This window comes from Barbus barbus, assembly GCF_936440315.1.
Source record: "Barbus barbus genome assembly, chromosome: 30".
Classification (NCBI taxonomy): Eukaryota; Metazoa; Chordata; class Actinopteri; order Cypriniformes; family Cyprinidae; genus Barbus; species Barbus barbus.
This window is the reverse complement of record NC_136758.1, coordinates 28,530,741-28,543,938: the sequence shown is the minus strand read 5'-3', so window position 1 is coordinate 28,543,938 and position 13,198 is coordinate 28,530,741. Positions and strand designations below refer to the sequence as shown.

General features: G+C 33.6%; 1 protein-coding gene across 2 annotated transcripts in view; it reads right to left on the bottom strand.

Moving 5' to 3' along the window:
• Positions 1-1,221: 1,221 nt before the first annotated feature.
• The window catches only part of LOC306850616 (dnaJ homolog subfamily C member 17-like), a 62,604-nt gene continuing 50,627 nt past the window's right edge, over positions 1,222-13,198 (bottom strand). Inside the window, exon 11 of one of the 2 annotated variants that reach the window (XM_079386335.1) lies at positions 1,222-1,823. In XM_079386335.1, coding sequence (XP_079242461.1) covers positions 1,701-1,823 — 123 coding nt within the window. In that variant the 3' untranslated portion in view covers positions 1,222-1,700. The remainder of the gene's footprint in view (positions 1,824-13,198) is intronic. The other variant, XM_079386334.1, reaches the window with a different exon arrangement.

The window sequence follows — 13,198 nt, the reverse complement described above, 5'->3', positions numbered from 1 at the left end:
GACATTTTCAGTTTAGTTTTTTTTTTTTCATTTTGCCTGTGTTATTGCCAGCTGCATAAATTTTGGCACAGATGTGTATTTTTATTGGAATTTTACTATTTCACCCTCGTTTCCTTTAATAAATCTATTTTGCACTAGGTACAAAAAATAGTTCCTCTCAGGACCTTAAGGACAGAAATGTCCCCATTAAAACGGCTATTTTTAATCGCAGTGCCATTTAACTGTAAAATGATGCAATTTTTGTTAACAGGCTTTCATTCTGTTGGCAAGGCTTTTCAAAATTTAATTTTTAACTATTTTGTTTACCAGATCGTGCCATTTTTTCAGGTTTGGTCTATAAAGCAAACACTTCAGCTTCTGCATATTATAGAGCCAATTGGATAAATAATGCAGCTATAATTGTGTGTGTGTGCCTGTAATATTTGAGAAAGAAAAACTACTGTAAATCACAAATCCAAGCACTGTGAGCACCAGCGGTGTTTTGCTGGCATCTAATGGGGAAAATTTGGTACTGCGCCCAAACAAAATCTTACTGAAAGCTCATTTTTTGAGATATCAACCTCAAATTTGGAACACAACTTTATATTTATGACTTTGATTTTCTAGCAGGTTTAGAGTTCAACATGTTTCATAAAATATATATTTTATATAAAGTATTGTTCATAAATTTGAACCTCTATAACTTTTTTTATTTCACTTTTTAAACGTTTTTTACTTCAACAATAATCTGCCATGGGTCTTCTTTAAAATGAGACCAAACTTACGTCTGTGCTCCCAAGCTTCAAATTTTTATGACCGTTTTTTGACATGGACATTTTTGTCCACTATGGACCTATGTGTAACTTGATTAATTGGTGCACATTGTTCCAAATGAATAACATTTCTGAAAAATGGATGTCTAGATTACCTTGAGATCTGCTGGCATTCGCTTTCATCTCAAAGAAAGAACGCAACCTACCTGCTGCCATCGCTGATGACTGAGCCAATCAGCTGAGCTGTAAATGTCATGTGACTAATGACTCGAGCCACAGGATTGGCTGATGATGCCACAAGAAACAAAGTCAGCAGAAAGTAAACATAAGTCCACTGTCACATGCATAATCTTAGTAAGAAAAATATAGCATTATAAAATGCTCTCAGAAACCAAAAAATATAATGGATGAAAATCTCAAACATAATCATAATAAAGACAAGTGTAAAAAGCACATTGTGTATGTTTCTTATATTAGGACAAAAATATTCAGTTGTTTCCACCACAGAATAAAAAAATAAATAAAAAATGCAATTGCGACTTTTTATCTCATAATTCTCATGTTATATTTAAAAATATTTATTTGAAAGAAACAATCACACTTTAAATGCAAAGTATTTCACAAATCATAATAATAATCATCTGTTTGTCCAAAAAATGTCATTCTGCATCGCCTCAATCCAGAGTCTTGATTTGACCGAGAGGATTCAACACTAAACACAGAGTTTTCATTCCCATATTGCTTTACTTTAATAGAATGACACTATTGTCTTTCGTAGAGCTAAACTGAACTCATTTCATAATTGATGAACTTTACAACATTGACAGTTGATCTGAAAACAAATAAATACGACTGGACTTGCCAGAAAAGCACTATAAAATCTTCATCAAAAGGCTTTATTGATCAGTGGGAGTTTAATTCTTGGTAAAATGCTGCGACTGAAGTGAGTCACGCCGTCTCGTCCTCTTCCTCCTGCCTCTTCATCTCCTCGATCAGCCTCTTCCTCTCTTCAGCCTGTCTGAGTCTCATCAGCACCACGCTCTCGTAATCCCGCTCACTGCGCAGATAACTCTGAAACACACACACACACGTTACAGTCAGCAGGTGTGATGAAGGCTAATTTAAGACATTTTAGGAGCAAGTGAAGACAAGTCAAGGAATAAAGTTAAATGCAATACATCATGTTCTCTAAATGTAAATGAGTTGCATTAGCAAAGTTTGAAAATACAACTTCCAACAGATTTATACTCCTTTTTTAATAAAAAAAAAAAAAAAAAAAAAAAAACACTGAAATAACTTTTACTGTATAAACTGTAAAAAAAATCAAAAGTTGAGAAAACTTAAGTGCAAGGCAACCAGCTTCAGGAGATTTTTGAGCTTGCTCAACGTTTGATTTTTAATTTTTTTTTTACAGTGTAATCACGCCACAAAAAAGTGCTGTTCTTCCTCAGTGTTTCGGTCTTGTTTTCCAGTGCAAATGTCTTACGATTCTTAAATCAAGATACATTTACTTGAGAAGCAAAATGACAGAAAATAGGTCTTGTTTTCTGATGAATTGATCAAAATTAAGTGAGTTTATGCTTAAAAAAAGAGCAAATATCTGCTAGTGGGTTCAGAAAGATGAACTTTGATGAACGTTCAAAGCAAAACAAGTTTTCATTCCCCATTGACAGATATTAGTTCTCGTTTTAAGCAAAAACTCATTTAATTTTGTTCCATTTCTCAGAGAACAAGGCTACATAACAGTTTGCATCTCAATTAAATGTATCATGATTTAAGGATGTTTAGATATTTATATTAGAATACAAAGCAAAAATACTGAGGTTGATATTAATTTTTAGTAATGCATGCAACATTTAATGCCACAACCTTATGAATTTAAGACTATTGGCTTTGATTTAGGACTTTAATTTGTAAAAATGTGATTTTTTAAGACCTGCAGAAACCCTGAAAGAGGAAAATTGAATTGATGGCTGGATTTCTGTAATGTATTAACTTTGTCTTAAATAGAAATAGACTGTGTGGTTGTATTGTAGATATACAGTGCACTGTAAAAGATTCTGCAGGTGAAACTTGAAAATTTCATGCATTGAAAAATGGTATTTGGCTCAATTAAATTACATGAACTAAATGTGTATTACATTTGCATTTTAATTGCTTCAAGTAAAAATTCTCAATGCAACATAAAATATTAAGTTTTGACCGAAGAAATCTATTACAGTGTAAGAGTATAGAGATATTAAATGCATGCAGTAATAGATCAAAATCATTTCATGAGACGTTGTCTTCAAAAAGCTGTTTTCACAGGACAAAGATTGCATCTCAAGTAAATGTATCGTGATGTAAGGGTCTTCATAAGGGTCTATTCTTTTATTTTTTTTGCAGTGCATGCAATATTTAATGCCATGAATATCTGGAACAGAAAGCATCAGTATCACGGCCACTATTGTAAAAACCCATCAAAGGCTGAGAGTATTTGGCCTGGTTTGGATCAGAAATCTGACTCAGATCTTCTAGAATGTGGAATTTGTTCAGTTTGAGTCACTGGTGTGTAGTTCCTGTTGTGTTTCGGGTCACTGCTGTCTGATTCAGCCTTTCTTCAGCATTAGATCACACACAAACATCTCAGGAATCACCTTCAGCGCCACAAACTAAACCTGAGCATGGAACAGCTTTTATTAATCCTGGTCAATTTGAACATTTACTAATACATTATTAAAATTAAAAGTTGTATCAATTAGTATCATTTAATAAATCTGATCTAACATGAATCAACAATGAAGTTGTATTTTTTTAACTAACATTTAAAAACAAAAAAGTAATAAATAATAGCAAATGTTTATTCTCATTGTTAGTTAATGCATTAACTAATGGAACCTTACCATAAAAAATAACATTATGAATTTATGTAAAGCTGCTTTGAAACAATTGGCATTACATAAAAGGAAACTTCTGCACTGTCATTATTTTTAATTATTTACTTTTTATATTTATTTTCACATTGAGTTTTGTATTTTGTTGTGGTTTTGTAAAATGTAATTTCAAAACCAAATGCAATTTAAACACATATTTATTTATTTAATAATAAAAAACAGTCCCCAACCCTTAATATATTAAAAACATTTTAATATTTAAAATAAAAAAATGACTGGAGCCAAATAAAAATGATACATGAAAAATTCTTTGATCCAAATGACAAGGAAGTGCCATTTTTAAATTAAAAAAAGATTTGTATTGGTTTGAGACAATCTGAAATAGTTTGCTTTGCACTGAATGTACCATTAAGTATTGTCCTTTTAAATACCAATAAAAAAAGTTTAGAAGCAAAAATAAATAGTGAGCTGAATGACGTCATATAACGAGGGAAGAGAAATAGAATCAATGGCTCTGAAGGGTTTAAGGCCACAGATGAAGCTGACAGCGGCTGAGACCGAGTGCGTGTCTACAAAATCAAGACAAGCAGAGAAAGTGATTCTGCAGGGTTAGAAGCATCTGGAAGAGATGACCCGGGTCTTGCATCAACCACAGAGAAAGAGAGAGAGAGAGACAGACAGAGAGAGAGAGAGCGAGGGGAAGCACAGCATTCCGGAAGGAGGGCCGCGATTATCATTCCAGCTCCATGAGCTCAGGCTCCATCTCCCACCTAACCAGCAAATATCACGCAAGCTCAATTAAGTAAATAAACAACTGCTGCATCTTCAATAAACTAAACAAAAGTGGCATCACTTTGCACATACAAACTTTGCAGAGCTCTCTGCTGAAGCCAGAGCCTGAAGGAAAAGCAGCGACCCAGCGGAAGAGCGTCGGCTCGCGACACAAAAATGGGCCACAGGTCTGAACACACAGTACATCCCTGCTCCAGAGGCACAGGAAAGACTTTATAATGTGAAAAATTATTTCATTTCAAATGAATGCTGCTCTTTTGAACTTTCTTTTCATCTGTGAATCCTGAAAAATAAAATATATCCACAAAAATATTGTGCAGCACAACTGTGTTCAACATTGATAATAATCAGAAATGTTTGTTGAGCAGTAAATCAGTATATTATTATGATTTCTGAAGATCATGTGACACTGAAGACTGGAGTAATGATGCTGAAAATACAGCTGCAGATCACAGGAATACATTACAGTTTAACACATTAACATATAACACAGCTATGTGGTAGAAATGGTAAAAATAAAAAATAAATAATTTTTTTTTACTGTTTTTCTTATTTTTAAACAAAAAAATTGCAGCCTTGGTGAGCAGAAGAGACCGACCCCAAAATTGTGCAAGTCATTAGTTTGAGTTTGCATAATGTGATAATATTTGACTGTTTTTATGATATTTTTGATAAAAAAAATTAACTTCTCAACCGTAGTGTACATGATCATATAATTAATAGGTGAGTAATAATAATACACTTAAGGTCATGCATTCAATCAAACTCTACAGCACTTTGATGCATGTACAAACCCGATTCCAAAAAAGTTGGGACACTGTACAAATTACGAATAAAAAAGGAATGCAATAATTTACAAATCTCATAAACTTATATTTTATTCACAATAGAATATAGATAACATATCAAATGTTGAAAGTGAGACATTTTGAAATGTCATGCCAAATATTGGCTCATTTTGGATTTCATGAGAGCTACACATTCCAAAAAAGTTGAGACAGGTAGCAATAAGAGGCCGGAAAAGTTAAATGTACATATAAGGAACAGCTGGAGGACCAGTTTGCAACTTATTAGGTCAATTGGCAACATGATTGGGTATAAAAAGAGCCTCTCAGAGTGGCAGTGTCTCTCAGAAGTCAAGATGGCAAGAGGATCACCAATTCCCCCAATGCTGCGGCGAAAAATAGTGGAGCAATATCAGAAAGGAGTTTCCCAGAGAAAAATTGCAAAGAGTTTGAAGTTATCATCATCTACAGTGCATAATATCATCCAAAGATTCAGAGAATCTAGAACAATCTCTGTGCGTAAGGGTCAAGGCCGGAAAACCATACTGGATGCCCGTGATCTTCAGGCCCTTAGACGGCACTGCATCACATACAGGAATGCTACTGTAATGGAAATCACAACATGGGCTCAGGAATACTTCCAGAAAACATTGTCGGTGAACACAATCCACCGTGCCATTCGCCGTTGCCGGCTAAAACTCTATAGGTCAAAAAAGAAGCCATATCTAAACACGATCCAGAAGCGCAGGCGTTTTCTCTGGGCCAAGGCTTATTTAAAATGGACTGTGGCAAAGTGGAAAACTGTTCTGTGGTCAGACGAATCAAAATTTGAAGTTCTTTTTGGAAAATTGGGACGCCATGTCATCCGGACTAAAGAGGACAAGGACAACCCAAGTTGTTATCAGCGCTCAGTTCAGAAGCCTGCATCTCTGATGGTATGGGGTTGCATGAGTGCGTGTGGCATGGGCAGCTTACACATCTGGAAAGGCACCATCAATGCTGAAAGGTATATCCAAGTTCTAGAACAACATATGCTCCCATCCAGACGTTGTCTCTTTCAGGGAAGACCTTGCATTTTCCAACATGACAATGCCAGACCACATACTGCATCAATTACAACATCATGGCTGCGTAGAAGGAGGATCCGGTACTGAAATGGCCAGCCTGCAGTCCAGATCTTTCACCCATAGAAAACATTTGGCGCATCATAAAGAGGAAGATGTGACAAAGAAGACCTAAGACAGTTGAGCAACTAGAAGCCTGTATTAGACAAGAATGGGACAACATTCCTATTCCTAAACTTGAGCAACTTGTCTCCTCAGTCCCCAGACGTTTGCAGACTGTTATAAAAAGAAGAGGGGATGCCACACAGTGGTAAACATGGCCTTGTCCCAACTTTTTTGAGATATGTTGATGCCATGAAATTTAAAATAAACTTATTTTTCCCTTAAAATGATACATTTTCTCAGTTTAAACATTTGATATGTCATCTATGTTGTATTCTGAATAAAATATTCAAATTTGAAACTTCCAGTTTTTATTCACAATTTGTACAGTGTCCCAACTTTTTTGGAATCGGGTTTGTAAATAAATAAATAAATAATAATAATAATGATCTATTTCAGTATTTGATTTTAAAGTAAATTATTGTTTACTTTTGTATGGTACTTTTATATTGTTGTCCTGTTGAATGACTCTTGAATAATTTATTTTTACATTTTTTAATAAATTAAATAGTATATTTTATAAAAAATTATTTTATTATATTAAATAAAGTTTTGTATAAAACACATTTTTTTTCATTAAACAACATTTTATACAAATTATGTTATTAAATTATTTTTTATTTTATTAATTTTATCAAATTTAAGTCATATGGTCACTTTTTGTCTTTTTTATATTCTATTTAGCTTTATTTTTTATTTCAGTTGTAGTTTTAGTAACTTAAACTTATTTTATTTCATTTAATTGCCAGAGAAACAATCTCAGAAATCTAATATTTCTATTTTATTTTAGCTTTTCCAATGAATGAAAACGATTTTTACTAGTACTGTCAAACGATTAATCGCATCCAGAATAAAAGTTTTTGTTTGCATAATATATGTGTGAGTACTGTGTATATTTATTATGTATATATAAAAGACATACAGCATATATTTTGAAAATATTTACATGTATTTACATGTATATATTTATATTCATATAAATTACATATATAAATATATTTAATATATAAAAGTAAAATTTTTCTTAAATATATACATGCATGTGTGTGTGTTTATATATACATAATAAATATACACAGTACTCACACATATATTATGTAAACATTTTTTATTTTGGATGCGATTAATCGCGATTAATCGTTTGACAGCACTAATTTTTACTAGTTTTAATTGTAGTTAATAACAACACTGCACAAGAATGAGAAGAACACAAGCATGAGTTCACGCCTAATAATTTTGTTCTTGTGTTTATCAGTAATTGAAAAAGAAATCACCCGAAGCGCTCATGTTTGCCTGAACAAAATTACTCAACATCACGTAATTACGCCTTCCAAACTCATGATCAGACTTCCCAGCATGCCATGTGTGTGTGTGCGCGTTTTTGTGACAAATGAGGACATAAATTTGTATAATGACATTGTATTACAAGGTGAAGGTGACTTTTCAGGACATTGACCCATGTCCCCACTTTTCAACGCTTCTGGTTGTGAACACAACTCATCTCAACATCAGACGACAAGACAACAGCATCTGTTAAACAAATTCATGTCAACTGACAACTCTTTTTTTCTTTCTTATACCCATTAAAACTGAAAGCTGAAATGAGAACATTTTTTTTAAATGCAATAGCAATAAGTTTAATACAATCTGAACTAATTATGTTTCAGAAGCACTTTCACAGGTGCACACTAGATTACAGATCCAGTGCCATTTATAATTATTCACTGGAATTTAGTATTATTTATATACTATTATATTATTTATTAATATTTTGAATTAGTCATCAGTTTTAGTTAAAATTTTAGAAATGTTGTTTTCATTTCTAAATTTTTTTTCCTTTTCATTCTAGTTTTAGTCATTTTAAAACTCATTTCTGTTAGTTGCCAAGGCAATGCATTTTTTACATTTTGCATCCAATATTCAATATTTTATTTCAGCTTTATTTCAGTTAATGGAAAAAAGTCATGTTAATAATAGTTTTAGTTAACATTTTGTATGTCATCTTTAAAAAAAAAATTATATTTATTTTTATTTCAGTTTTAGTCATTTTAGTGCTTCAATTAAACTTACTTTAGTTCATTGCCAAAGCAACATTTTTATTTTTTGTTTGTTTTTCTAATTTCTATATTTTATTTCAGCTTTATTTCAGATAATAAAAATGATTTGTAATAGTTTGTTAATAATATGTGCTTATTTTTTATTCTTTTTTTTGTCTTAATTTTTTTATTTAAATTTTAGTCTTAGAAATGTTGCTACTTAAAATTAAACTTATTTAGTTGCCAAGGAAACATTTCTATTTTTTTTGTTTTTAATGTTTTCTTGTAACATTTGTCTTATTTTATTTGAGTTAAATACAATTAGTTTTAGTTAATGATATATACTTGTAATTTCCTTTTTTTAATTTCTATATAGCCTCAATTTATTTTTATTTCCGTTTCAGTAATTATAGTATTTAAACTTATTTTAGTTTGTTGCCAAGGCAATTTTCACGTATTTTAAGGTTTTCATGTAATATTTATATTTTATTTCATATTTATTTAGTTTCAGTTAACGATGCATGCTTGTCATTTTTATTCGTTTTTAATTTCTAATTGAGCCTTAATTGATTTTTATTTCAGTTTTAGTAATTAAGTAGCACTTAAAGCTAGACTTATGCCAGTTAGTTGCCAAGGCAACAACATCACCACCTCTAATCTAACAGACATGCACTAAAATCCTGATCTGTAACCAAACCACAACTTTTACCAGAAACACAAACACATGCAGGTGAATGTGACGAACTGTGTTTGTTCTGTCTGGCAGACGTCACGCAGCAGGAGATGACAAGCAGAACATCTGTCCTCTTCACAGCAGTTCAGATCTCTGGACTCATGGCTCTTCTCAAGAGCATTCAGGTGAGAGTGATGAAAACCTGAGAGCGTTAGAGGAGAACCTCATTCATCCTCCTCCACGTGTCAACACGAGCGCTCAGAGTGATAAACGAGTGTCAGATGCTTAATTAAGATCATTACGAGGCTCAAAACGGCAGCAACAACAACACCAAATAAAGAGAAATGAACAGATCAAATGAAACTGAATGGAGAAACAATATGAGCCACCAATCACAAGGATGCAAGAATACAAAGGCACTTTTGTTTATTTACTAGTCACTACAGTTCACACTTTTTTTGGTGTAAAATTATTAGCATAATTATTTTCAGTGTCTGTCTTAAACACTGCTATATTTTTGAAAGTCAACCTATGGGATCAGCTGAGTGGTCGTGTAGAGGGTCGTAACCCTGCACCCAGAACCTCAGTGACCCGAGGACAGCCTTTCAAGAAGAGTGGGATGCCATGCTTCAGCAGACAATAAGTGGACTTGTGTACAGCAGGAGATGTTGTTGTCAAGCTGTCATTGATGCTCAAGGACACATAACAAGCTATTGAGACACTGACATGTTTTGTTGTGGTGTACCCACCACTGTTGTTAGCTTTTGTTTCAATAAATTGTTTGAGATGAAGAAATTACCATTGTTTGCTTCTACTTAAGTGCCCTACTTTCACGTTATAATATCACTTTAGCATGAACTTTTTACATTTTCCATAAATTTCACACAAAAGTCAAATATCCCTAACTTTTTGTGAGTACTGTATTTATATTTAGTACACACATACATACACTGAAATTGCATATTAAAATATCAAATTATTTTAAATTATTTATCAATATTAAAATAAACACTATATATATGATATATATATATGATTTTAATTAAATTCAAATTAAATATAAATATAAACTCCCATCATGCCAACAGCTACAGAACACAGATGTTCAGAAATATTCACTATACAACAATCACATACTGATTTTCTGAGTAAAAGCTCATTAATGTACAGCAGATCCAAGCACATTCTCTTCATTATAACGTCAGTGGCATTCAGGAAAGAATGTAACACACACCCACGATTATTCATTAAAATCCTGCTGTAATTACAGTAAAGCTGGCATAGTGTGCGTGATGCCATCTGATCTCATTAATGTGCAGCGCAGAGCACAAATATTGCTTTAAAACTCTCTAAACGGCATATCCTTGATTTAATAATCACATATCATGTGTGCCAGGAGACGTGAAGAGGTAATAAACATCTCAGAAGGACAGAAGTATATTAGCACGCACACCGCATTAATAACAAGCAGACTTTACAACCTGATCACATACAATAAAAATACAAAAATCATATTACTGTCGCTGAGAAAGATGCTAAAATAATGCTATAAATATATGCATTTGTAAGATTTTTTTTTTATTAATATTTGTATTCATCAAGAATGCATTCATTTGTTCAAAAGTGACAGTAAAGACATTTTAATGTTACAAAAGATTTCTATTTCAAATAAACTTTCTATTCATCTGTGAATTCTGAAAAATTAAATGCATCAGTTTCCACAAAAGTATTAATGTTTTCAACACTGATAATAATCAGAAATGTTTCTTGAGCAGTAAATCAGTATATTAGAATGATTTCTGAAGATCATGTGACACTGAAGACTGGAGTAATGATGCTGAAAATACAGCTGTGATCACAGAAATAAATTACAGTTTAACACATTCACATAGAAAACATTTATTTTAAATCAAAATAATTTAAAAAAAAGTTTTTACTGTATTTCTAATCAAATAAATGCAGCATTCCTGAACAGAAGAGACACCTTTCAAAAACATAAAAAAATGTTGATGAATGAACCATAGTGTATACAGTCTAGTCTGTTCCAAAACCTAGTGCACTCCCTACCTAGACATTCTTCATGGAGAAGGCAATCCCAGAATGCACTACAGTGCATGGCGGAGAAATCAAGAGAAATGTTTATTATAAATATATTGCATTCAATACCAAAATGCAATAGTCTAATTCAAAATGCATTTTTATACACATTTTAATGTGCAAATCAGTCACTAATGCCACCTATGAAGACAATATGAGAGTGTTGAGCAGGCGATATATCGTCATAATCACTTATAGGATTGTTTAGCTGAGCGATGAAGAGTAAAAAGAAAAGACGAAGACCAATAATTAGACAAAAGCAGCCGCAAGAGCACTTGGAAGCATTTCCGAGAAACAAGAAAAACAAGAAGAAATCTGAACAAAACACAACCGCAGAAACCAGAGTCTGGATGCGACTCAACAATCTCTGGCTCTCGAAAACAAGGCCAAAGTCATCAAGACGCATAGCAGGAATAAGGCTAAAGTCAGTTTGGTGTGGCTGTTGGGCCTCGGACAGCAAAAGCCGTCATATCGTCCTGATTATCTGTTTGCATGAAAGAGTTTCTGGTCAGAGAGCTGTTGAAATTCACAGTTCCAGCACTGGATAAACGTTATGATGAAGAGCTGATGTTTTGTTTATGTGAATGGTTGCATGTGTGGAGGAAGACCTGCTTCTTTGAAGCCGATGAAGGAAGGGCGGCCCTTTGTTTATTGGACGCGTTTGAAAGGACTCTGATGGAAAGCAAGCGTGGAGAAAACCCAGTTCTCGAGTTCCCCTCAGAATCTGGCGTCCATCCGGGATCCCAGCAGGAACATTGGGTGATCTTTTCATGTTGTTAGGGAGGGGGGAAAAAAACAGTTCTTCCCTTAACTCTTGTTCAGGGCATTTTCGAATGACTAGACAAAATATTTCATAACAGAATGTCCCAAGTCTGTCCTGGAATAACACTGGAGCACTTGACGAACACAAGGACACGCAGAGCAAATGTTTAGAGCCGTTCTACTATCCTGAACATCAAGCTGCTCTTTTCCAGTAACTGTAATATACTGTTGTCTGTTTGTCAGAATCTGTGACTGGATGCTGTTGTGTTTTGGAGCAAGTTGTCAGGGTGAACAGGATTGATCCGTCTGCCGGGAAACCGAACACTTCTGAGGAACAACTCGTTTACTGAAGTTTGTGAGGATCATAGTATCTAGTAGGGTTGCACGGTTTAACGGTACTACGGTAGTATCGTGATACTAAGGCTACAAAATACTGCCGGTGCCACTGTATATTTTAAACGGCAGTATTGTCATTACGGTTCTACCGTAATACAAGTAATGTTATATGTGGGGCAGTTGCTAAAATGTTCAAACACTTGAGCCTGCAAATAAACAATACAATTAGGGCTGCACAATAAATCACAGTAATATTGCACTCGAGATAATATCGCAGCTGCGATAAGTCATGTGCATCTTCTCAGTGAAGCACGGTTCTGTGATCAGTAGTAAATCTACATCCAAAGGCCAGAGAAACTCCAAATACGCCCCGCAGAAGAAATCCAGGAGATCCTTATCACTGAAGCTGAAGAAACAAGATTGAACTGCTTTCATTGATTCAATGTGACTAATGAACACACGACTATGGCAATATATGATTTATCAGAGTTCTTCTTATAATTTTCATTATAATAAAGTATATAATAATGCAATGCCTTAATCAGTGCTTGGAATACTATGAAATATGTTGCGTGCCGTATTCTGTGTAAGAAGCCACATCATCTCACAGAAGGATTTATTTCAAACACTCAGCTGACGTTATGAAGTGAGTTTGGAGTCAAAGCATGTTATTAAATGTGGTATTTTAAATGTGCTTTCAGATGGAGCAGCATTTACTACACAGAGCCGTAGTCACTGAGAAGCTACGCAAACAACTTTACTATCGCAGAGCAATTTCATAATATTGGTGATATCGTCTGTGATTTTTTTCCGTGTAGCTTGTCAGTGAACTACGTCTCTGCTCTATCTGGAAGCAGGTGATGGAG